This window comes from Ascaphus truei, chromosome 3 (assembly GCF_040206685.1).
Source record: "Ascaphus truei isolate aAscTru1 chromosome 3, aAscTru1.hap1, whole genome shotgun sequence".
Lineage (NCBI taxonomy): Eukaryota > Metazoa > Chordata > Amphibia > Anura > Ascaphidae > Ascaphus > Ascaphus truei.
The window spans coordinates 434130671-434158253 of record NC_134485.1 but is presented as its reverse complement, the minus strand read 5'-3'; the positions used below and the strand labels follow the sequence as shown (position 1 = coordinate 434158253).

Below are 27583 nucleotides of genomic sequence, written 5' to 3'. Positions count from 1 at the left end.
GCTCTGAAGCCCGACTCTATTGCAGCCTCCCAATAGCAGAGAGAAGAACATGTCTTATTACTGCTCAATTACACGGTAGTAAAGGGAGTAAAGGGAGATAGAGGGCCAGTGTACAAAGGCCACAGTGGTGCAGCTTTCTTGCCCCAGATATATTAAGGCAATAAACCCCACTGAAATTAATAGGATATTGTCTTTGATATATCTGTTGCATTTTTTCTGCACCAGAGTTGCTGAGTGTGTGTGTGTTAGTTACATTGTCGAATATGTACCCACTTGATGTATCAAATGTCCCATGTACTATTTTCGGTATTCTTGAAAATAAAAAACGTTGGTTACAAAAAATAAATAAATACAACATCACATGGCTTTTTGTTTTGGTTGGGGTGGGGGGGATAAGCCTGGTGCTGTTGCTTTTGCCCTACTATTGCCCCTGTCTTGCAGTCATGAGACTTTCATGACTAATTCCCATTATCAGTGGCTGAGGCTAGCTAACGCCCCAAAGTCTCTTTACCCTGTAAAGTACCCTGCGTGGTAGGAACATCATGAGGTTTTTTTTGGAGAGCTGTGTGTTTTTGTCCGATGTAATGAAACCTACCTTTTTGGAGATTGCGCTCAGAGTTTCACGCCCAGGTTAGCAGTGCCCGCCCTTCACCCCCATTTTACTTACACTTGGTATCCCGGTTCGAGCACACATCGGTCTTCCAGGCAATCAGCTGCTGTTCTTCTACGTGTGAGTAATTCTGTGTGGGTAATTCTACGTGTGAGTAATTCTACGTGTGAGTAATTCTACGTGTGAGTAATTCTACGTGCGAGTAATTCTACGTGTGAGTAATTCTACGTGTGAGTAATTCTACGTGTGAGTAATTCTACGTGCGAGTAATTCTACGTGCGAGTAATTCTACGTGCGAGTAATTCTACGTGCGAGTAATTCTACGTGCGAGTAATTCTACGTGCGAGTAATTCTACGTGCGAGTAATTCTACGTGTGAGTAATTCTATGTGTGAGCTATTACTGACCCACTGTGGTATACCAGGGATAGTTGGGGTATCTGCAGGGGGTAGGGGAGGTAATACTTATCGGGCGGTTCTCGTTACTGGGAGCGCTCCAGTAGAATCCCCTCCCTGCTACATTCACCCCCTGCCCGGTTACATAGCCACATGTGCATTGGGTGCATTAGGCTCCTATCTATGCTTATGGTTTATAACAGCATTGCCTTTGACCATCAGAATACTCTTATTAGCTATACGAAGTTTCTTCTTAATGTATGATTATACTTAAGAGCATCAGGTCTGGGGTTTATTCCCCCATTTTTCCTCTAACCTCCCTATCCTGCCTGTACTATCCATTGGTTATACTTTAGTGCACGAGCGGCCAACTCCAGTCCTCAAGGGCCACCAACTGGTCAGGTTTTAAGGATATCCCCGCTTCAGCACAGGTGGCTCAGTCAGACTGAGCCACTGATTGAGCCACCTGTGCTGTAGCAAAGACTGATTGAGCCACTGTCACGGTAGCCCAGGACTTTTAACACCATTTATATTTAAGGGATCAGTCAATAGGCAAAACACAGCAATTAAATAAAATGGGGTTTATTTGGATAAGACCCTGGAAACACACAGAAATACACAATACAGAGAATATACACACTTACTGGGGTCTGGGGTTTGAGAACTAGACTTTCCTAGTTGCAAGGCACCTGCTTCAGCAAAGGCTTACCTTGATAGGACCCTTGTCTGGACGTCCTGGACCAAAATCCAGCCTGCTGGCAGGGCCTCTCCATGCTCCCTGTGTGAATAGCTCTTTCACTTCAGAAGTGTGAGGACGCGGGGATCGCGGCGCTCACAGCGCGACCCCTCCTCACCTCCGAATGCCCCTGCTGCCGTGAGACGGCTTCCTCTCCTCACCCAACCTGCTCCCGCTGTGCGGGGGCGCCCCTTTCGTTCTCGGCGGGCCGGCACTGTCCCGCGGTCTCTCAGGGCTCTGGCGGTTCCCTTGGGTCCCGGGCGCGCTCTCCGACCTTACAGAGCGCGCGCCGGGCAAGGATAATTTATTCACAGCACCAGCAGTGAAGCCACGCCCCCAATTCTCACAAAGGCTGCCACTTAACCCTAAAGCTCCCCACGTGGCTGCATATTATAGGAACCAATCAAGGACAGCTCCTCATGTTCCTCCAGGTCTGCCTCCGTTCCCTATTGGTCAGCCGCAATATATATTACCTGTGTTGCCTCTCTCACATCGCTCGACATAGTCTCTGCTTTCAGACGTCTATTCTGGCTTTCCCTTTGCTCTCCGTTATTCAGGTTGCGACCCGGCTTGGCGGACGTTCCTCTCTGGCTCTGGACCCCGGCTCCCACTTGACCTTGCAGCTTCTCTCATCCCTCGACTACAGTTTGGACCTCGACCTCTCGGATCTCTCTCTCCCTGACCTTGGCTAACGGCAACGACTTTGTCTCTTCTGTACCGGTACCGGCAAGTATTGCTACACCTATTCACACCTGGCCTGGCAATGCCAAAACACCACACTCCGGACACGCTCCTTCTACTGCGGGTGCGTGCACATATACGTCCCCACCTCAGTATAAGGGACGAGTCTGGTCTGCGGGCAGCACCGGTGTAACAAGAAGCACCTTTGAGAGGCGCGCCAGCAGCTGCTTGCCTTCAAATCTCCAACAGGAAAAGAGAGAGCTGCTTCACTGCTCTTCCTTGTATGGGGCTTGATCCCTATCTAATACACTGAGGGGGCTGGCAGCCAATTAGAGCACGGATTGTGGTTGTGCATTCACTCATAGGAGGGCAAGATTCAAAACTTACCAATGGAAATTGTGCTTAGGAGTTTGAACTCCAACAACCGTTTTCTCTGGCTCCGCTGTGTCTACGTGAAACAAAGACTTTCTAATCTAGATATCCTGTTCACAGCCCTTCTCCCTCACCCTGTGCCAAAACCTGCATATCTTTTGTAATTAACACAGGGAATCCCTATACCTGAGCTGGTGGCATTGAAAGGCTAATTCACATCTGGCTGCCTTTTGTCCTGTATGCAATCCAGCTCACAGCACAAACACAAAATGCAGTTTTAAAACCCAGAAAAACTAACATTTGGTCCCTAGAGCTTGCACTCTACCACTTGGACCTAAAACGTGGGGTCAGGGAACATGGCTCTAAAACCTGCTCTAAGACACCAGGTCTAATACCTTGCTGGCAGGCAATACAGGTTAACCCTGTTTGCCCCCAAATAGCCCCCTCATGTTCCAGAAATCTGCCCTGCAGCAATTTCTCATAAGGAGCAATCCATACAAGGCAGCCCACTTATAAGCTTGCACAGGCAGCTACGGGACCATGAGTCAAAGGGAATATAGCATATAATGCCTTTACTTGCCCAATGGGCTTACATAGTTAACCCCGCACACACGGTTCCTAGTTTATAACCCTATGGGGGTCAGTGTAAGGGGAACAGAATTACAGTGCAACACAGTAATGTACAATATTAGACCCAAGAGCTGACACTCTCAGCCCTTGCCATATGGTTTCAGGGGCAGCCACCCGGGCTCCAACTTTATTAATGAAGGCCGGCTATGCCCTACCGTCACAGCCACTTGTGCTGAAGCAAGGACTGATTGAATCACCTGTGCTGAAGCAAGGATATCCTTAAAACCTGACCTATTTGGTGACCCTTGAGAACTGGAGTTGGCCACCCTGTTTTAGTGCATTAACCCCATAATATAGATCGTGTTACCTTTTACCAAGCAGACAGCTCTTTGTAAATGTAACCGTACAGGTCTCTTTCCAGGTGTACTGAATTTTATATCAATCAAAGAACGGCTGAATTGGCCCATTGAAAGGAATCCCCAGCTATGCTGCAGCTACACTTAATACAAAGGCAGTGAACCTTTACACAGTGTGACAGGAATGGGACGTCGCATGTCATTGTGACATCACCCTGTCACATGGGTATTATGCATGTAGGTCCTTAGGGCAGCCCAGACTAACCTGCTGAGCCGTCCCTGAGGAAGGTCACTAGAAGCCCGTTGGGACAGGAGATGTTCAGACTCTGAAACACGGGGACATCTGGCACAGACTCTTTGGGAGGCGGAACAGGGGGCTGCACGGGCTCTGCCTGAAAAATATTAACACAGGTTAGTCTCACTAGTAATAGGCACTGCAGTATTATGCCTGTATCCCCTCAGCCGGGACGTTACCCTTGTATTTATTAAAGTACAGTAGTATATGTCATGTTCGGGACTGCATGCAGTTTGTTATGAATCCCCCCTAGAAGCTCAGCTTAAAACTTGCAGCAGTTATAGACATGACTACATAAAGACACAGCTTTTCCTCAGTTACCTACAGCTTATTCGCTGAGCAGCAAGAATAGCAAAGTGCAAATGAATCAAATCAGGTTTGAGTATATTAACTCTTTTGCTGCCACATGGGCTGTAAAGCAATGCCAACGTGTTCATGCAGGGTGGGCATGCAGCGTGGGCGGAAGATGCATCTTCCAGGCACAAACAATGAGCTTGGAAACTGCTGCGACCACAAAGTGGTCCAAGGATGTACTGTATACAGATAGCTGCCAACCAAGTGACCATTTTGAAGGGGTGGCCAACTCCATCCTCAAGGGCCACCAACAGGTCAGGTTGTCAGGATATCCATGTGTCAGCACCAGTGGCTCCATTAGTGGCTCAGTCGAAGACTGATCCACTGGTTGAGCCACCTGTGCTGAAGCAGGGATATCCCTAATACCTGACCTGTTGGTGGCCCTTGAGGATGGGAGTTGGCCATGTTGCCATATTGGAAGAGAGTAAAATGCCCTTATTTCTCAAAACCTTTATTTTTTTGTCTATGAAACAGTATCCTACATCCGAAGACACCTCGAAAATAAGACCCCCCCCCACAAACTCCAAAAGGGGATCTAGAATCATTGTGGGGCTGCTGCGTCTAGAGATAAGACAAGTAACACTTCCTCCACTGTCAATTTTATTACCTTCTGCGTGTCCCTCCCCTTTCCCAATCCCCACCTCTTGTTTATTCACCGCTTGTCCAACCCAATAACCAGAACGGACATCTTTTATGCAGCCTTAACTAACCTTGACCTCAGGGGACTTAGGAGTCTCTTCCACTGTGGATTGCTGTGAAGTCTTCTGACGCCCAACCTTGGGGGATTTCTGCCGGGGGGGTTTTGTTTTTCCGGAGGGGGTGGAAGGAAGAATGGGCGGTGGTGCTGGGAGGACACTGGGAGTGTGAATGGAAGGGAAGGTCAGCATGGCTGGTAGGGCAGGGTCCTGGTCCTCTGTAAGCAGAACACCACACACAGTAAATACTAGGGGGAAAGGACAGACATCTTTACATGACCAGGATGACAAACACTATTGGGAAACACGCATGTTACAGTAGATTACTAAGGGCCTTCATACAGTGTGATGTGGAGCCGCTTCTGAAGGGGATAGAAGCTTCCACGTTCCTTCACTTGGGTGCCACAGATAAGAGGATTTGTGGCTTATTGGACTAACAGGCGTTCATTGTCACCATTATGACAAGTTACATGTGATGCCCCGGCACTGACATCACAATGTGAAAATGGAACGGCAAATCGTGATGGTTCATGTTTTGTTCAGCTGACGTTTGACTGAAACATAAATATAATCCGGTACATATATATATATTTCTCCCTCTGTGTTAGTCCTGTGCTCCTCACTAGTTCCCGTACCATTTATTGGTGATTTTCTGTATAGTACTGTACATATTTTCTTTGCACCTTTCTCTTCATTTTGTGGTATTTAGGCGGTGGATGTGCACTGCATTTCTGTTGGCATATCTTATATATTTCAGCTACCTTATAGAGTAGTATACTTTGATTTATCTTAGTGTTCCTTTATACTGTCACATCAGCATGCTCCTGTATACTCTGGGTAGTTACACTGTCACATCAGCATGCTCCTGTATACTCTGGGTAGTTACACTGTCACATCAGCATGCTCCTGTATACTCTGGGTAGTTACACTGTCACATCAGCATGCTCCTGTATACTCTGGGTAGTTACACTGTCACATCAGCATGTTCCTGTATACTCTGGGTAGTTACACTCTCTGATCAGCATGCTCCTGTATACTCTGGGTAGTTACACTGTCTGATCAGCATGTTCCTGTATACTCTGGGTAGTTACACTCTCTGATCAGCATGCTCCTGTATACTCTGGGTAGTTACACTGTCTGATCAGCATGCTCCTGTATACTCTGGGTAGTTACACTGTCACATCAGCATGTTCCTGTATACTCTGGGTAGTTACACTGTCACATCAGCATGTTCCTGTATACTCTGGGTAGTTACACTGTCTGATCAGCATGTTCCTGTATACTCTGGGTACTTACACTCTCTGATCAGCATGTTCCTGTATACTCTGGGTAGTTACACTGTCTGATCAGCATGTTCCTGTATACTCTGGGTAGTTACACTCTCTGATCAGCATGCTCCTGTATACTCTGGGTAGTTACACTGTCTGATCAGCATGCTCCTGTATACTCTGGGTAGTTACACTGTCTGATCAGCATGCTCCTGTATACTCTGGGTAGTTACACTGTCTGATCAGCAAAGAGTAGAGCGCACAATACTGAGTAAAAAGCAAATAAATAAAAAATACTGTCCTGTGGTGGGTGCTGCGTGGGGTGAATTTGATCCCGATTCACTATTGAAGCAGCCGTACAGAGCCCATGGCGCACTTGTGTCCAGGTGTATATGCAAAAATAGAAGAAACACAACAAACAAGAACAATGTATAGTGTAGTACTTCGGAGATACCACAAAAATCGGATGAAAATATATAGCAGTACTGCTCACATTCACTGCTAACGACACTTATTCCACTTGTAAGTGCTTATTGTTTTTATTATATTTTTTGCTTATAAAGTTGCTTCATTATCCCTTCTGTCCTCTGCCTTGTTCTTTTTGGGAGTATCCTGCCCCTTCAGTGGATGATCTACTGCATCATATGAGTTGGTCACTCGGGAATAACCAAAACGCCTGTATTTCCCACAGAAAATGTGAGCAGTACTGCTATATATTTTCTTCCGATTTTTGTGGTATCTCCGAAGTACTACACTATATATATTTTTCCTGTCTGCTGTGTTTTTCTATTTTTACATATACACCTGGACGAAAGTGCGCCACGGGCTCTGTACTGCTTTCTAAATTATAGGACTACGGTCAGATGACAAACAACTGTTTAGATCCTGTAGTAAGACTTGGGATCCACTTGGGAAGCCAGCAGGCAGCACCTTGCTTGGTATTGCCCTAAGAAAGGGATCAGTGTGTGAAATGTCCACTTACGTCTTCTGTACAGATGTAGCACAACTTACTGTCCAGTCTGCGACGCCCGGGACAGTGTCTGCCAACACAGAGCTGCGAGGGGTCATAGTTCCGAATGGGACCCCCCACCCCCCTGCAGCGCTAATCCTTCGGGGCCGTAACCACACGTGTCAGCAGCAGCGAGGACACAAAGCTTTGCTACATCTGTACTTCAGTAATACACGTCACTTTGTCACCGCTCTTACCCGGGCCTTTCCCAGATGCCCCATAGTGGCTGAGGGACAGGTGGATTCCGCTTTCCATAGTGGCTGAGAAGGATCCGAATTCACGGAGGCTTTTCTTTTTGATGATTGGCTTCCCTGGAAGAGAAATGAGAAGACGCGGTCAGTCAGGGCCCCACATAGCCCAGCCATTGGACTTCCAGAACCAGGCTCTATTATCAGTCACGACCCCACATAGTCCAGCCATTGGACTTCCAGAACCAGGCTCTATGATCAGTCACGGCCCCACATAGCCCAGCCATTGGACTTCCAGAACCAGGCTCTATGATCAGTCACGGCCCCACATAGCCCAGCCATTGGACTTCCAGAACCAGGCTCTATTATCAATCCCATGTTCACCGGTACACTGGACTGGACCTCATTTATGCTTTGCTGACTCCCATGATCCCAGTACCGAGGTCATTTCCTCTCCCTTCCTTTGTGTGATACATTATAAATATTGCAAACCATACAGTAACTTCACTATAGTCTATAGTTTACATATGTTAAATATTACGCCCTATTCCTTATGGACAAACTCAAGGAAGGAAAGCAGGGATGTCAGATGCATCACAAAGCCACACAGGTTTGAGTTATTAGAGACCGCATCAAACAGACGGCCATTTCCTGTCTTTTCATCCTATAACTGTAATCCTTGGCATTACTTTGATTTTTAGAAGTAATTTCCGTCATCTTTTTAACGAGGGGAACAAGCTTCCAACATAGGAGGTTTTAAGGTCATCTCTGGGACATTTACATTACAAATAAGTCGTTAACCACTCTAGAAGCCAAGAGGTTGAACAAGGCCTATTGCTTTTTTCATTATCTTGCAGTCCCACTCGGCAATACACAGTGCATTGTAGTTGCAGGAGCACAAAAACCTAACCCTGAGATCAGAGGAACACGCATCACACGCATCCCACGCATCCCACGCATCCCACGCATCCCACGCATCCCACGCAGTACCATGTACTTGTACACTGCTTTAGAAAGAGGTCAGTTAAAGGCTCATACTCTACCTGAGTCATTTCCACCGGGGGTTCTGCGGCCGCCATGGGGGGGGGGGGGGGGAGCTGGGACAACTCTCCCAGCTGTCCCAGGCCGGCGGTGTGGTGGCACCCCACATAGCAGTGACCGGCGGATCCCCAGCTCAGCTGCAGCAGCCGCCCGGTCACTGCGAGCCTTCCTCTCCCTGCTCCTGTCTGTGCTGGAAGTGGCGTTCAACTTCCGGCCGACAGGAGGAGGGAGCTGCGGACCGGAGCAGCATCGCAGGTCACAAGGTGCGTGTGTGTGTCTAGAGAGTGTGGCGGGGGAGGGGCGGAGAGTGTGTAAGGGGAAAAGAGAGAGGGGGGAAGTGTAAAGGGAGAGTGTGAGGGGGAAGAGAGAGGGTGAGTGTAAGGGGAAAGAGGGGTAGAGAGCAAGGCAGAGAGTTAGGTGTAAGGGGGAACAGAGAGAAGGGGGTGTGTGAGAGGGGGGGGGGAAGAGAGAGGGATGGGGGGAAGAGATGGAAGGGGGAGGGTTGGGGTCCCCCAGAATTTCACAAACTAATTCTACTGTTCCCTAACCAAAAGGAGGTTGAAAACTACTGCTCTACATACTGTAACTAACCAACTAACCTGCTCTATATACTGTAACTAACCAACTAACCTGCATTACATACTGTAACTAACCAACTAACCTGCTCTACATACTGTAACTAACCAACTAACCTGCTCTATATACTGTAACTAACCAACTAACCTGCTCTACATACTGTAACTAACCAACTAACCTGCTCTACATACTGTAACTAACCAACTAACCTGCTCTACATACTGTAACTAACCAACTAACCTGTTCTACATACTGTAACTAACCAACTAACCTGCTCTACATACTGTAACTAACCAACTAACCTGCTCTATATACTGTAACGAACCAACTAACCTGCTCTACATACTGTAACTAACCAACTAACCTGTTCTACATACTGTAACTAACCAACTAACCTGCTCTATATACTGTAACTAACCAACTAACCTGCTCTACAGACTGTAACTAACCAACTAACCTGCTCTACATACTGTAACTAACCAAATAACCTGCTCTACATACTGTAACTAACCAACTAACCTGCTCTACATACTGTAACTAACCAACTAACCTGCTCTATATACTGTAACTAACCAACTAACCTGCATTACATACTGTAACTAACCAACTAACCTGCTCTACATACTGTAACTAACCAACTAACCTGCTCTATATACTGTAACAAACCAACTAACCTGCTCTACATACTATAACTAACCAACTAACCTGTTCTACATACTGTAACTAACCAACTAACCTGCTCTATATACTGTAACTAACCAACTAACCTGCTCTACATACTGTAACTAACCAACTAACCTGCTCTACATACTGTAACTAACCAACTAACCTGCTCTACATACTGTAACTAACCAACTAACCTGCTCTACATACTGTAACTAACCAACTAACCTGCTCTATATACTGTAACTAACCAACTAACCTGCATTACATACTGTAACTAACCAACTAACCTGCTCTACATACTGTAACTAACCAACTAACCTGCTCTATATACTGTAACGAACCAACTAACCTGCTCTACATACTGTAACTAACCAACTAACCTGTTCTACATACTGTAACTAACCAACTAACCTGCTCTATATACTGTAACTAACCAACTAACCTGCTCTACATACTGTAACTAACCAACTAACCTGCTCTACATACTGTAACTAACCAAATAACCTGCTCTACATACTGTAACTAACCAACTAACCTGCTCTACATACTGTAACTAACCAACTAACCTGCTCTACATACTGTAACTAACCAACTACCTTCTCTACATACTGTAACTAACCTGCTCTACATACTGTAACTAACCAACTAACCTGCTCTACATACTGTAACTAACCAACTAACCTGCTCTATATACTGTAACTAACCAACTAACCTGCTCTACATACTGTAACTAACCAACTACCTGCTCTACATACTGTAACTAACCTGCTCTACATACTGTAACTAACCTGCTCTACATACTGTAACTGACCAACTAACCTGCTCTACATACGGTAACTAACCAAGTAATGTAGCAACAATTCCAAAGTTACAGTGGCTCATTCTTTGGCTGCTGCAGCATAAGTGGCTCAATCAGTGGCTCAGTCTTCAGCTGCTTCAGCACAGGTGGCTCAATCAGTAGAAGCCCCCTTTTCTGAAGCAGGGATATCCTGAAAACCTGACCTGTTGGTGGCCCTGGTTTATATTGTGCTGATCTATTCCTCATCTGTCACCATGGCAACCGCTGTCGTTTTGACATGGGCAAACGGAAGGGGCCATTTTAATTTCCCGAAGCCGGCAAATGTTCAGCGAAGGATATCTCCAGTGCAGCGCCACAGCTTAAAAAGGGGTGACCATGCAAAATACAGCAGCAAAAGAACGCCACCGCGGCAAAAAGAAGGAGCACGTGTTGTTGTTATGGTGAGTAGCGGGCATTGCTGCTTCCAATGAAAAGTTTGGAGTTGTAAATGATATATATTTTTGGGACCCAATAAACGGGACCGCCCCATACCGTCCAAACCTCTCCGCAGTCCTGGCTACCTTCACACTGCATACACATGCACTACCTCCAGTCTACTGACCTTGCTGGTCAGTCCGGTCCACCTCCTCCGGCTCCGGCACCGCGTTCTTCTTCGGGTTAGTAATGTGAATCAGGAAGCTGTGCCCGTCCTTCAGTAATTTCATTTTGACAAAGGACGAGCCTGGAAAAAACACGGCAGAAATGAGAGAAGTGTGCAGGACGTTCCCCTCACATTAAGAAGGGGAGCAGTGTCTCCTGAGGTGCGACATTACACGGGCTAAGGACGGACTTTAAAATGGGAGAACCTTCTCTGAAATCCCCAGTCTGGACTTTGTACCCAGGCAAACGACGTCATGTTTCCGGTGTGTCGGGGACCAAATGTTAAGGCCTTGCCCCCGCTGTGGCGGACGCTGCGCTCACGAGAGCCCTCCCCGCAATGGCGCCGGGCCCGCTGCGAGGGGGGGCCGCAGCGCTCGCGCGAGAGCTACTCCTGCTCTCAATAGAATTGAGAGCAAGAACTCGCGTCAAGCGGCTAGGCACGCCCCCCGGTGGTTCAGCCAATGAGGGCGAACCTGCCGGGTGACGTCATGGCCGCGCCCCCGTCACTCCTCCGCCACGCCCCCCCCCCCCGGTCTCTGCTCCTGCAGTGAGCTGCAGACCGGGGAATCGCCGGAACGCGCAGCCAAAAGCGCGGGCGCGCATTACAGCGCCGTGACCGGGGCCTTAGCCTTAGAGTGTAAGGTGATTGCAGCAAAATGGAGACATTTTAATCATTACGAGGCCGATTTACTAAACGGAAGTCTGGACATTGGCAGAAGATGGTGTAGGAACTGGCAAAGTCTTGTAGGGTAACTACTCCCATTTTACAGGATACATTCAGGCATGTCACACAAATGAAATGAATCCCGATGGAAGAGGAGGATCTCAGGAGAAAAGGAGAGACACCGTAGTGCAGATTGCAATCCAATTTTATGCGACCAAGTAAAAACAAAAGAGTTTACACTTACAATAAGTGCATTCTTTAGCGCAGTGTTAACATTGGACAGGCCTGGAGTCAGATCTCCTAAAAGGGAGACTATCCCAAGTCCCACCACCTCTGTGGAAGTTTGTGTCAGCGTCTCGGTATCTCAGCGTCACGCGAGTAGGCGAGGTTCTCTGCTACGTCCGGTATTAGCCGCCCAGGAATGTGTCTCTCACAGACCCCTCTTGCTCCAGACTATGCGTTTCGCTGGCGCTCAGCTTCCTCAGCGAAGCGCGTAGCGTCTGGAGTTACTCTACAAGACTTTGTCGGTTCCTGCTGCTAATGTGTTTTTACGTTATTGCGCCATTATTGGTTCTTTTTTCCTTCTTTATGGTGCCGTCCATCTTTTGGAAGAAAATGATCTACACTAGGAACTTGGAAACAGTTCCTTTTTTAAGGGTTTGAGTGGAGGTTTTTGATATTGAATCACATATTGTATATTTTTAACACTTTATCACATTGTCACTGCTATTGTGTTGATTATTCACTTTGTTTTATTTGTATTTTTATAATATCCCTGTTTAAATTATAGCTAAATTGTCCTGAATATTTCCTTCACATTCATTCACTGGGTTATATTGGGAACGCCAACCTAGACATTTCTCTGTTTCAGAAGATTCTGTAAGGCAAGGTGTTCTGGTATGGAAGAATCCGTAACTCCATATTTACTAAGTCACACCGCACTGTGAGGAAATGCATAGAAATATCTGGAAGGAGTTTTCTAGCTGCCCTAAGCCCTGTACTGTCTCCATGAGGCGTCATCCAGGCCCACTGCTTAAAATAGGTGCTTTGGAAGAACTATGTTGACGTAAAGTTGTATTTACACCATATAATGAATATAAACTAATTGATATTTAGACCTAATAATAATTTATATATGAGCCGATGATTTCTGCCACATAATTCTATTTATTAATGTTCTTTCAATCCAAATGAGCTTTTATTGTATTTACATTTTTTTTTAAATAAACCAAAGTCATGGCCTATAACAGCATGTTAAATGTTATTAAAGTGTTGCACACCTACATATATACAGTACAATGGCACAACGTGCGTTCCCCACACGCACTCATTTACTGCGACATCCCCTGTCCAGTTGGGTTAAGGCCCAGATTCATCGCGTACCGGTATGAGTTAGCGCAACCGATCCAGCGTCAACTCTTGCGAGTCAATGGAAGTTACGGCGCTAACACGAACCAGTCATTTTGAATGCGCAAGATTGAATGCATCAACGCGTGCCAGCGATTGAGGTGTCTGTGCCTAAATATGCTGAGTATGGTTTGTGCGTGTAAGATGCGCTATTGTAAAGTGCATACAGTAATCATCACGGGCTCATATATAACGTATCAGGCTCATATATAAAGTATCAGTCATACAGACACCTTGGTTTGCATCCATTATATGGTATAAATTCTGCTTGATGTCAATGTAGTTCTGCCAGATCTACATTCATACAGGAGGTCTGGAAGACACCTCGAGATATGGCGGTGTGGTTACTGCCACTTAGAAACTATGGGGTTGCATTTAAACGTAAGACGCTGTACCACATTATAGCTGCACCGGGCCTTGCGCACGTGTCTCCGGGAGCCATGCCTACCAGCTGATGCAAGGTGGCGGTAAGTGGAAGGCATCTCGTGTTGCTGGAATACGCGCCCCAGACCCTCTCCTAGTAAATCTCCCATCGCTAAATGATCATTATCACTTCTCCTTCTAACCTGACAATATTTGATACATAATCTCATTTGAACGGTAATCTAATGAAAAAATATAGTTTTGTAGAAATGCTTATTTCAATTCACTAATTAATAATGTGTTTAACTTTACTATATAATGTACGTTTTGTCTCCTCTATGTGTTCATGTTTTATTTGCTTATATTCTATGTAAATGTTAATCATTTGGGTTTAGATTTAATAAAGTTAAAAGGATAAACACATTGAGCTAGTGTTCTGGTTCCTGTTACTGTATCAGTCCTTAGTTTTACTTTTACCCAGAGTGCATTAGCTTGCATAAAAGACAATGAAGGATTGGAGACCAGAGAAGAATGGTCTCACTCTTTAGAAGACAAAGCCCTCAGTGACTTAATACACTTTAATGCTCTCACTCATTAAGGACACCGTTATATTAAAATGCTATTTTCATTCACCGAAGGCCTAAATCACACTCATTCAACCTATGTGAAGGGAAGGTTATACTGTATGTGGGTTTCAAACATGTTAAAAGTTTGAGAATGCAGAGTTTGAGATCTCTCACATTGAGCGCTGACCCAAATCCTATCATTAATAGTGGGAAGATAGGGGTGAAAAAACAGAGCACTGATCCAGGCAAAAATCACAAGGTGGCCCCGTAAAAATGTTTGTTGGCGTCTCGTGGACATACAGAATGCGCACGCCAACATGTTTCGCGCTCCAAATGCGCTTTATCAAGACCTTCATCCACGAGACCAATAAACATTTTGTTACGGGGCCACCGTGTGATTTTTGCCTGGATCAGCGCTCCGTTTTCTCACCTCTATCTTCTGGAATACCATTTATGGATTGCACGCCGGGGACTGGCACAGCAGGCGCGCACTGAGGAGCATCAAGGTAATGGCATTGGACACTTTTATCTATACTACCGAGCCCATTATTGTGACTTTATTTACCTTCTCTTAATGTCTAAGCCACAACTGTGAGTACTGTGAGATGTCTCACTAGGCAATGTTATTTGGTAATTATAATCCTTTGGTCCCCAATGTACCCATCACGTTACCTCTCTCGTAGTGTGTGTGTTCCACTTGGATCTGACCACCATCTGTTGGGAATAAGTAGCGGCTGCCCCCGGAGACTTGGATCAAATTGTCTCCCATGTTGTAACCGATAAACTAGAATGAAAGTGAAACGTCAGAGAGACATGTTGGCCTGTGTTGTATATGGCGGCGCTTGTTATTGTGAGTAGAGGGACTTGCTGCTTTCAATTAAATGTTTTGATTTGTAGATTAAATATATTTTATTGAACCAAATAAATGGGACTGCTCCTTACCCTCCAAACCTCTCCCACCCTCATTGTACGCCATAAAAACCTACTCCAGGAGCGGCCAACTCCAGTCCTCTAGGGCTTGTCAGGATATGCCTGTTTCAGCACAGATGGCCCAGTCAACGACTGAGCCACCTGTGCTGAAGCAGGGATATCCTTAACATCTGACAAACTGGTGGCCCTTGAGGACTGGAGTCAGCCCCCCCTGGCCTACTTCACAATGGGACCAGTAAAAAGGGTTTAGTAGGTGTCACAATGAGTTGCTCACCTTGAAAACCTGGTCAAGCGGTGCTGCAGGTAGGCGCTCTGCATCAGGCATAGGCTCCTGAGCCTTTGGTGCCTCCTCTTTGATTTTGTCTTTGGAGGTCTTCTTCACGGGTTCTAAGGATCCTGTCCTCTCCTGGGCTCCTGGCTGCTCCTTGCTCCCTCCTTTCTTTCCTTTGCCGGACATACTTTGCTTCTCTCTTTTCTTCTCTTGCCGGAGACGCTCTTCTTCCTTTAGCCGATCCTGCTCCTCCTTCCAGGCCTGTGGTACGAGGGAAGGTCAGGTAACGACACACGTTCCATGGGATTTAATGTCATTTGTGCAGAAAATGACAGCAATACAAACTACCTGTGCTGCAGAACCGCACCACTGAACATGGTGATTGGGTATAACACAATACACTAGCACACTTATTATGTTAATCATACAGTCCCAAACATGGGAGAACATGATTGATCAAGAATTTTTGGGCCGTTGAGAGATGTACCCTATTTCAGACCTAACCGACTGACACAGGAGAAAGGGAGAACAATGGGAATGCGATACATTTCACTAGGGGCCACATTGACTAAACAGTGCTACTCCATAAGACACCTACTTATTAATGCTATAACAGTGCTAGCCCTGGCACCACTTATTAATTGTGCCCTTTACAGTGCATCCAAGTGATTGGGCTTTAAGGATGTCTCTTATGGAGTACCACCACTTAGTAATATGGCCCTGTGTGGCTCATTCAGAGGAAATGAGCCACACGTGACTCCCAGCCCAGCAGGCGTCTTTTTGCCCTAGAAGCCAAGTGGCAGATGTAACGTAACAATTTGAAACCAGATTTCACAAGTGGCCACTTTGCGCCCTGCGGCCCAGATTCACTGACCTCTGTTATTGACTTGACGATGCGCTAACATCAGTTAACGCCTCTTTAAGTGCTAACGGGGATCTTCAAAGCTCAATATCACAGCATTAAGGGCTGCTTTCAGCCGTAACGAGCCTTTGCATAACTATAACGGACGTTAGTGCTAATGATATGCACAGGAGGCGTTCCCTGTGACAGCGCCGATCCCCAGAGCTCCGGTATAGTAACAGCAGGGATTTAACGCCACGCGTGTTAGGTCAGCGCTAAAACTGGCGTTACTCCCGTCCGGACCCTGATATAGGTCCGTTACAGGCTCTGGGTAAGAGTAAGGCCACAGTTGGGCCTGATTTAACTATCGTATTGTTATTACATGGCTCTTTTCCTCTCCCGTCTTTACTTTAATGAAACACCTATTCAGGGTGTGTGTGGGTGTAACGCCCCCTTTATGTAAGGCAGGCTTAACCCTTGGGGTTTAACCCATGTTATTTGAGGTGAACACATGGCAGTGCTAACTTCACATGGCGTTAAGCTCATGCTAATGAGATCACTAACGGGCGTTGTTTTTCATATAGCTTTGTGTATTTGTCTTAACCTCAGGGAACATAGCGTGCGCTATTGCTTTTGATAACAGTCTGTTGTGAGCCCTGAGTTATGGTAGTGCTGTGGATGTGGGCCTGTGGGCCTGTGGGCCTGTGGGCCTGTGGGCCTGTGGGCCAGCCCTTGTATTGGAGGGTACGTGCAGTTACAAGAAGCACACATTTCACAGGTCACATTGTCTGTTTCTGTGCATAGTTTTGTCACTTTTACAAGCGTCAGAAAACTGTACCAGATTGGAAATGGCATCTCTGGCAGGCCTCACGGGCCTCACGGGCCTCACGGGCCTCTCGGGCCTCACGGGCCTCTCGGGCCTCTCGGGCCTCTCGGGCCTCACGGGCAGACAGACTGAGTGCAAGGCTGAATACTGGAGTATCACAACTCTGACGTTACGTGCGAAACATAGCGTGTGACCACAAAAGTACAGAAAAAGGTGAAAAAAATGGTGCTTCTGTAAAGAGTGCTCACTAAACAATAAAGTGATCCATATTAAGTGCTCTTATACACAGTGTAAACTTAAAGTGATAGTGCTATAATCAATATATAAACATTAATGTGCCAAAAATGGTGCAGAAAAAAAACAACAAATAAGGTCGTAACTCCCTGCTCAGACCCTCAGGTGGGTCCCGTCTTCACGGGTCCCAAAACCCTGTATTTCTTCTCACAATCCAGGGGGAGCATGAGGTGAAAAACAACAAAGATCTAAGTGTAGATGTATGTGAACAAATAAAGAGTATTGACTTGGCTCCTATAGCGAGCCTGCTCACCATGTATAGAATGTATATGCACAGATCCAAAACAGTGGCGACAACAAAATACATTGTCCTTTGCCCTGACGCATCTCCGGCTCTGCACATTCCATATAGTACGACTTATTAGCATGATTAATGGGGATAATAATAATAATAGCATGTCCTTGTATAGCGCTGCTAGTTTTACGTAGCGCTTTACAGCGACATTTTGCAGGCACAGTCCCTGCCCCGTGGAGCTTACAATCTTTTTTTTTTTGGTGCCTGAGGCACAGGGAGATAAAGTGACTTGCCCAAGGTCACCAGGGTCCCCTGCTTCACACTCCGTGCCAGTCAGTGTCTTTACTCACTGAGCCGCTCCTTCTCCCAGGTTCCCCTGCTTCACACTCAGTGCCAGTCAGTGTCTTTACTCACTGAGCCGCTCCTTCTCCCAGGTTCCCCTGCTTCACACTCAGTGCCAGTCAGTGTCTTTACTCACTGAGCCGCTCCTTCTCCAAGGTTCCCCTGCTTCACACTCAGTGCCAGTCAGTGTCTTTATTCACTGAGCCGCTCCTTCTCCCAGGTTCCCCTGCTTCACACTCAGTGCCAGGCAGTGTCTTTACTCACTGAGCCGCTCCTCCTCCCAGGTTCCCCTGCTTCACACTCAGTGCCAGGCAGTGTCTTTACTCACTGAGCCGCTCCTCCTCCCAGGTTCCCCTGCTTCACACTCAGTGCCAGTCAGTGTCGTTACTCACTGAGCTGCTCCTTCTCCCAGGCTCCCCTGCTTCACACTCAGTGCCAGTCAGTGTCGTTACTCACTGAGCCGCTCCTTCTCCCAGGTTCCCCTGCTTCACACTCAGTGCCAGTCAGTGTCGTTACTCACTGAGCCGCTCCTTCTCCCAGGTTCCCCTGCTTCACACTCAGTGCCAGTCAGTGTCTTTACTCACTGAGCCGCTCCTTCTCCCAGGTTCCCCTGCTTCACACTCAGTGCCAGTCAGTGTCTTTACTCACTGAGCCGCTCCTTCTCCCAGGTTCCCCTGCTTCACACTCAGTGCCAGTCAGTGTCTTTACTCACTGAGCCGCTCCTTCTCCCAGGTTCCCCTGCTTCACACTCAGTGCCAGGCAGTGTCTTTACTCACTGAGCCGCTCCTCCTCCCAGGTTCCCCTGCTTCACACTCAGTGCCAGTCAGTGTCGTTACTCACTGAGCTGCTCCTTCTCCCAGGCTCCCCTGCTTCACACTCAGTGCCAGTCAGTGTCGTTACTCACTGAGCCGCTCCTTCTCCCAGGTTCCCCTGCTTCACACTCAGTGCCAGTCAGTGTCGTTACTCACTGAGCCGCTCCTTCTCCCAGGTTCCCCTGCTTCACACTCAGTGCCAGTCAGTGTCTTTACTCACTGAGCCGCTCCTTCTCCCAGGTTCCCCTGCTTCACACTCAGTGCCAGTCAGTGTCTTTACTCACTGAGCCGCTCCTTCTCCCAGGTTCCCCTGCTTCACACTCAGTGCCAGTCAGTGTCTTTACTCACTGAGCCGCTCCTTCTCCCAGGTTCCCCTGCCTCACACTCAGTGCAAGTCAGTGTCTTTACTCACTGAGCCGCTCCTTCTCCCAGGATCCCCTGCTTCACACTCAGTGCCAGTCAGTGTCTTTACTCACTGAGCCGCTCCTTCTCCCAGCACCGCTGCTCTCGTGCTGCTCAATAGTACAGAAGTGCCAATGTGTCAACAAACAGTTTGCTATTTTTTTTTTTTTACATATTTTTTGTGAATTTCGGCAAAGTTGTAAAATGTTGCATTGCCAGAAAATGAGCAAACACACACATTTCCATCGAGAATGCACTTTTTTTTGGCATGAATTTGATCTTTCGCCAAGAGAAATCTAGATTTCGCCATGCCTGAAAGATGGCGTTTGCTAGGGAGGGTCGGGGTCACAGAGACTTGGCGAATCGCTTGCAAACTCCCACGTGAATTTTGTTTCTTACGGCTGATATAGGGCACATTTCGCCTGGTTCACGACATTGGGCGAAAGTTTTGCCCATTGTGACGGCGAGAGGGTAACAAGGCTCACGATAAATATTTAAGCCCGTTTGGTTACCTCTGATCCATGTATTGGGGTTCAGGAGTGTCAGCTCTTGAGCCCAGTGATTGTGCATGCATTCTGAAATTTATGCTACAAAGAATGTATATGGTTTTACTTTTCCAGGGGTGCCAGCGAGCAGAGTTGCTGGGCTATGGGTTTCAAGGGGGGTTTTATGGAGAATGTGTTGTCAGATTGTGCCTAGGTAGTCGGGGTCCAGAGTCGCTGGATACCCAAAAATGTACCCGGGAATCAGGTCGGATTTGGGGATACATATAGGCACATCGCGGTTTGAGTACTTCTTTTTTCAAGTCTAGTTTTTGCCCAGGTCCCAAGTAAGTGTGTATTTCTTATGTAGTTTGTGTAACATTGTGTGTCTGCCTTTTCATGCGAATACATTTACAATTTATTTCACTTATCTTGTTTTGCTCAAGGTATGATCCCGATATAAAGTTGTAAATGCCTGGTCTCTCCGTGACACCCATCTCTACCCAACACGCGGTATACATGGGTGAGGTTCAGTATATGAGAACATGATGGCTGAATGTGAGCCGTGTTACTGTCACTCCATACTCTGAGTCCCATCTTCATGCACTGCTTCCAGATACCTGCTCCTCTCAGCTCACCTTCAGGGAGTCGTCCCGGATAAAGGGGTTCTTGGTGGGATGTGGGGGTAACTCAGCCTTGCTGCCTGCTCTTGAGCCACTGCCTTTAGGACCTGAGGTAGAAAGTCACGATTTAAATCATGTGAAGATTCTGGCGTGTAATGAACATACCTGCACACACCTTATTATTACAGAGCCCTAACCTACTGTATTTTCGCTGTAATACAAACCATTAAAGAGGGAACATTAACCCTTTCTCCCATCACATGTTCTCCGATTATTGCTCTCGACATACAGTACACAGTTATATAGAAATTGATGGAAGATATAGGTGCGCCGACGAGTATTTTAAAACTTGACTTGGAAAATCTGTGGCTATCACCAACAAGAGCCAGGTACATGCTGGGTACATGCTGGGTACATGCTGCAACATTTCAGTGACATTTCTGCAGAGACTAATGGCCCATCGGATTAACACAGCAGGGGTCCCTGGCAGTCCCATTCAGTTTGCGTGGGACTGCCAGGGACCCCCGCTGTTAATCCGATGGGCCATTAGTCTGTCTGCAGAAATGTCACTGAAATGTTGCAGCATGTACCCAGCATGTACCCAGCATGTACCCAGCATGTACCTGGGTCTTGTTGGTGATTGCCCCAGATTTGTTTTAGAATACTCTGCGGCGCTACAGTGTGGACAACATGCTCATATACAGTATGCCACTGCTACTGTATGTGATACTATAGAACATACTGAATATACGACCATATTTACTGATCTATACCACTGCTGCTGTACGTGATACTATAGAACATATTATACATAAGGCTATATTTACTGATCTATTCCACTGCTACTGTATGTGATACTATAGAACATACTGTACATAAGGCTATATTTACTAATCTATACCACTGCTACTGTACATGATACTATATGTGAAACATTTAAAGGGACCTCAGGCATTGCAGGTGCATCAGAGAAAGGGAAACTTGACTTTAAAGCAGGAGCTTTAGCATTAATAATATGTATATCAAACACTACAGGAGAGTCGAAGAAAGGGGAACCTGCTTTTAAATTCGAGGCCTTATAACTAGCAAGGGTTACAGCAGGTACTGCAGGAGAGTCAGAAAAGGGGGATCCTGCTTTTAAATCTGAGGCTTTATAACTAGCGAGGGTTACAGCAGGTACTGCAGGAGAGTCAGAAAAAGGGGGACTTGACTTTCAAACAGGATCATTAGATTCAGTAATAGGGACATCAGACATTGAATCAGCAGTCTTAGAACCATCAGGGGTTACAGCACTTACTGCTGAGGAAATAGTGAGAGGTGTACTTGACCTTGAAACAGGAGCGGTGGAGAATTCATATTTTGGCTGGTGGAATGCAAGGTTAGCTCGCTGTAGTGGAGGGGAAGGTGCCAACGAAGGATCAGCCGGGGGTGCAAGAAGAGGATGGTTGGCAAGGATTTGCAAACTGGAGGTGATGGCAGCGATTACAGTGTCCCACGTAGTCAGGAGGGTGGAGTGCCTATCTAGGATTTGGCCCTGGAGGGACAGCTCCCTTCCTACCTCAGCGGGGTCCATATGTGGCCTGAGCATTATGTGACAGTGCTCGTCTCCGATCAGGAAGCGGACCCACAGGGCTGAGGTAGGGATGTAAATTAACTGACCAGAGCTGAGGGACAGAGAGCTGTAAGAGTATCCGTAGTCGGTAAGCAGGCAGAAGGTCAGGGCAAGCGGCAGTGGTGCAGAATTCAGGCAACAGGCAAATGATCAGGGCAGGCAGCAAAGTCGGGGCCACGGTCCAGGGTCAGCAACAGAAATTTCAAATGAATAGGCTAGCCAAAGCAACAGGGAAGCCACAGGAATGGCTCACGAACAAGGAAGGCTCAGCAACAGGCTAGGCACAGCAACAGGGAAGGTGTCATATTCTCTAGCCTGCTGTACCCATGCTTGGCCACCGGGACTGCTGCCACTCTCAATGTCTTGTTCTAGCCTGCAGTACCTATACTTGTCCACCGGGATTGCTGCTGCTAAACTAAGGAACATTCCAGACCCTGATACCTGACACCTCTGCACCTGTGCTCCCTCTCAGCCTGCATATATAAACCTCCCTTTCCTGTTCCTCCCTTGCCTCTGTTTCAAGTCAGACTCCTATGCACATGCCTCTGATCCTGATCTGTTCCTGTACCTGTATTTGAGTCTGTTCGCAGTAAAGGCCCTTGCTGGTAATCTGGCTTGTCCCTGTTTGTTCCCGTTCTCAGTCCCTGCTCCCAGACCTGTCCCTGCTCGCCTGTCCTGTTCCAGTCTCCTCGTTGCCGACCTCTGCTTGTTACCTGACTTCGCTACCTGCCGCCTGCCTCGGACCCCTGCTTGTTACCTGACGTTGCTATCTGCCGCCTGCCTCTGATCTCTGCTTGTGACCCCTACTACGCTCCTGCTGTTCCGGCCACCGAGATCCTACCCGCCACAGGAGTCTCCCGTGACAGAAGGCTCATGAACAAGGAAAGCTCAGCTACTAGAACCCAAGGTGGTCAGGAACACAGGGAAACATATACAATGCTCAGGCAGGGGCTGGAAGTCACTGGCTGCTATTTAAGACCTTGAACAGGTGCAGCCAATATAGCAGGCTGCCAGTAACCAAAATGTCCACAGCAGCCAGGTATGGGCGGGTTCCAGCCAAAGCCTGGACTGGAACCCTTACACAGATAAAATGGGGGAGCTTGAATTAATAGCTACAAGTGTGCAGTATGATATCATAGGCATTACTGAAACATGGTGGGATGAAACTCATAAATGGGCAGTTAATGTGCTGCATGTGGTAGGGGTGAGGAGCATGTTCAGATAGGTGGGTAACTTGCTCAGAAAGTATTTGAAGGCAAGACAGGAGAGATTAACTTTGCGCCTAGACTCAAGTGATGGCCAATCTAGTTATTTGAGCATTTCGCAGTGATGTGTGTTGAAGTTGCATTGGAGAACAAAACATTATATTGAATTGTAGAGGGTATCAAGTTTGCTAAGGTGGGTATGGGGTGCCGCGCCATATCCCCATAGTCTATAATTGGCATTAGCATCTGCTAATGTAGAATGTAATGTAATGTAGAGACCTGTTGGATATAAATTAGCAGTGGAGGTAAAAGTACATAGAAAATATTTGTAGGGATATGCTATAAACCACCAAATAATCTGTGAGATTGAGGAAGCCAAAATACTTTTGCAAATGGAGAAGGAATCAAATCTAGTTCATGTTTGCATTATGGGGGATTTTAATTATCCAGACATATACTGGGGCAATGAGATTTGCATTACAACGAAAGGAAACAGGTTTTGGGGGTGCTTAAAGAATTACATGACCCAAATTATTCAGGAGCCAATCAGGAGAGGGGCAATACTGGATTTGGTAATATCAATAGGAGAATGAATATGGGATGGAGCACATTTGGTAGAAACAAGACAATCTTTAAGGGAACATCAGATCAGTGTATTCTCACCAGGGTATGCTCACATACGGATGGGAAACTTGGGGGCCTAAATGCAAAGATAAGTTAGAAGCTTCAGACGATTCAAAGAAGTATGGGGAGAGATATACTGGGTATCACCTGAAGATAGGAAAAAGAATGAGTGGGTTTGAACCCAAACAAAAATCTGACATTGTTACACAGGTGAAGAAATTAAAATGGTAGTAGGACATATCTCAAGAAGAAATGACCATCATTGGACAAAGATGATACGCAACTGGATTCAAAGGGAAATTAAAAGACGAAGATGACAACCAAAAGTTGATGGGATTAAGATGGTAACATAAAATCAGAATATTTGTTGGAGCAACGTGGAGAAGAGAAGCTTACAATGGAAGTACCTGGAAGATGATTGTGGAGGGCTTCATCCAGCAGGAGATGAACAAGGGCTGAAGATGATATGATTATGATGATTTAGACCCGTAAGTATTATGTGGTGTTTCTGTAGGCCCATTAGTATTTAACAGTGTTTTCAGAGACCCATAATTATTTAATAGTGTATATGTACCTTTTGTACTTCTTGTGTACATGTGTGTCTGGCCAACCATAATATAAGAGCAGCTTTCCGGCATATCACAAGGGAATGTGCTACAATTAGATTGAACTTTTGGATTGGTGTACATGTAAGTTCTTGGTTACTGTCCGTAGATACTCACTTTTAGATTTTTTTGGTGAGATGGATTTACTGGTCCGTTTGCTGCTGGGTGTGGATGCCCTTGAGAGGGCTTCTTTTCCCTCCAGGCCCTTGTCGTCTTTCGTAGCTGCCATCTCTTTGGCCATCTTCTCCTCCTGATACTTCACCTCCTCCACTCGCACCCAGTCTGATATGGAATCTGCCACCAGCTCCAAGTAGTTTCTGTAAGTAGGCAAAGCAATAGAGAAATGCTGAATTTACTCCAGTGGGGAAGCAGTGGTCCTACTGCACCTTGATGGCAGTGGGCGGTATTAAGTGCTACTGCATTTTACAAGCCTGGAATGTCCCTTGTTTTATAAGGTATCAAACCGGTCAAGATCTTTCCTTCCTAAAAACGAGATAAACATGTTGATGTAATGGCTAAAGGAATTTGCCCACTTCTTTACCTGAACTGTACTGACACAGTACTACTATTTTTAATGACCAACATCATACAGTGTGTGTTGCATGACCGTATCGGCTGTATAGAGGAAGCCATTTGCAGAGGAGGACTTTGCCAAGCATTTCTGAGAAATACATTCTAACACTCCACTTTCTTTGTTGGGTAAAGTAAAGCTGGTAGAGTTATTGTTACCATCAATGTATACACTTACATACAGTATATGCAGTATATGCATACAAATATACAACTAAATATTTGGCAGGTACAGACGATGAGGTTGCAATCTCTCTGAAGCAGTGGTATAATGTGCATGCAGTGCCGTATATATATATATATATATATATATATATATATATATATATACATACATACAACCAGCATGTTAACATGGAAGCAAATATATAATAAGGTGGTGCATAATAACTGACTTTCAACGCCATAATGTTTATTTTATGTAACTGAAATTGCCCTTTTTCTGATGGAGAACAATCCAAAATTGAGTTTGAGATTTTGCTACCCTTAGAATCTGAACAGATTGTTGATCTTCAAAAGTCCCAAGCACAATGGCAGAAACATCCCCTTTCTGGTGTGTTTCTGCCCTCGCTGCCCTCTATCTCAGACTAATATCTGGCAGGGTTACTGTGGATAGGAGAGGTACACACACGCCTAGATGTGTCTTTATATTGTAGTGGTAGTGGCTCGTTAATCATTATTTCTAAATTGCACACGAGCTGGCGCTCCTGTTTTCCCACGTTAACTCTATGGGCCCCTCGCTAGGCTGGTGCCAATATATTTCAGTAGAACACCGACATGCAAAAGAGGAGATCAGGATGGATCAGAGAAGGAAGGCTAGTCACGGTGACGGTGAAGACGGGTAATAGGAAGGCTAGTCACGGTGACGGTGAAGACGGGTAATAGGAAGGCTAGTCACGGTGACGGTGAAGACGGGTAATAGGAAGGCTAGTCACGGTGACGGTGAAGACGGGTAATAGGAAGGCTAGTCACGGTGACGGTGAAGACGGGTAATAGGAAGGCTAGTCACGGTGACGGTGAAGACGGGTAATAGGAAGGTTAGTAATGGTGAAGGGAAGACGGGTAATAGGAAGGCTAGTCACAGTGAAGGTGAAGACGGGTAATAGGAAGTATTCTGGATCCAGGGTCATGTCTGGGGTATGAATGAACCCAGCTAGCTTCAACTCAGCCCTCTTTCCAAAGCACAACAAGTCCTGTATATTTTCTTCACTTTATTTAGGAAGGCAGCAATAAAAACAGGCACTTGTGGATAAGATGTTTGTGTTGGAAAGGTGTATCTCTGTGGGTGCTTTGTAGTAAGGGCAGGTAAAAAGATTTGGCCTTGCCAAAGGGGTGAAACATGAATGTACTCACTCTGCCAATGTCAGGAAGTAAAGACAGTGGGTACTGCTTGTGACACAGGGATAGGGGTCAGGCCAAACTAACTGTCAGCAGGGACAGGGGGAATGGAAAAGCCCATTAACTTGGAGGACTGGAGATGTTGCCAGGGCAACCAGGGGTGTGACAGACTGGAAGGAAAAAAGGCAACATAATGTATCCATTCCATCTGCACTGGGAGTGAAACTGCAAGGAAAGTAACATCCAAATACAGCTAGCAGGCAGAACTAGCTGATATCCATTCTTATACACGCACGGATATCCATTCTTATACACACTGATATCAATTCTTATACACACTGATATAAATTCTTATACACACTGATATCCATTCTTATACACGCGATATCCATTCTTATACACGCTGATATAAATTCTTATACACACTGATATCCATTCTTATACACACGCTGATATCCATTCTTATACACGCTGATATCCATTCTTATACACACTGATATCTATTCTTATACACACTGATATAAATTCTTATACACGCACGGATATCCATTCTTATACACACTGATATCCATTCTTATACACACGCTGATATCCATTCTTATACACGCTGATATCCATTCTTATACACACTGATATCCATTCTTATACACACGCTGATATCCATTCTTATACACACGCTGATATCCATTCTTATACACGCTGATATCCATTCTTATACACACGCTGATATCCATTCTTATACACACGCTGATATCCATTCTTATACGCGCTGATATCCATTCTTATACACACTGATATCCATTCTTATACACGCTGATATCCATTCTTATACACGCTGATATCCATTCTTATACACACAGATATCCATTCTTATACACACACGCTGATATCCATTCTTACACACGCTGATATCCATTCTTATACACGCTGATATCCATTCTTATACACGCTGATATCCATTCTTATACACACGCTGATATCCATTCTTATACACGCTGATATCCATTCTTATACACGCTGATATCCATTCTTATACACGCTGATATCCATTCTTATACACGCTGATATCCATTCTTATACACACGCTGATATCCATTCTTATACACACGCTGATATCCATTCTTATACACACTGATATCCATTCTTATACACGCTGATATCCATTCTTATACACACGCTGATATCCATTCTTATACACACGCTGATATCCATTCTTATACACACGCTGATATCCATTCTTATACACACACGGATATCCATTCTTATACACACTGATATCTATTCTTATACACACACGGATATCTATTCTTATACACACTGAT

General features: G+C 46.0%; 1 protein-coding gene across 4 annotated transcripts in view; it reads right to left on the bottom strand.

Moving 5' to 3' along the window:
- SPAG17 (sperm associated antigen 17) overlaps positions 1-27583 on the bottom strand; it is a 481463-nt gene that overhangs the window by 133337 nt on the left and 320543 nt on the right. For all 4 annotated transcript variants that reach the window (XR_012800093.1, XM_075592931.1, XM_075592933.1 and 1 more), the window contains exons 19-26: positions 24471-24670; positions 20323-20414; positions 15454-15711; positions 14922-15033; positions 11212-11331; positions 7538-7651; positions 5079-5281; positions 3985-4111 (exon numbers count right to left, since the gene is read on the bottom strand). Coding sequence is in view for 3 of the 4 variants with exons in the window: in XM_075592931.1 (XP_075449046.1) it covers positions 3985-4111; positions 5079-5281; positions 7538-7651; positions 11212-11331; positions 14922-15033; positions 15454-15711; positions 20323-20414; positions 24471-24670 (1226 nt within the window). In the remaining variant the exon portion in view is untranslated. The remainder of the gene's footprint in view (positions 1-3984; positions 4112-5078; positions 5282-7537; positions 7652-11211; positions 11332-14921; positions 15034-15453; positions 15712-20322; positions 20415-24470; positions 24671-27583) is intronic.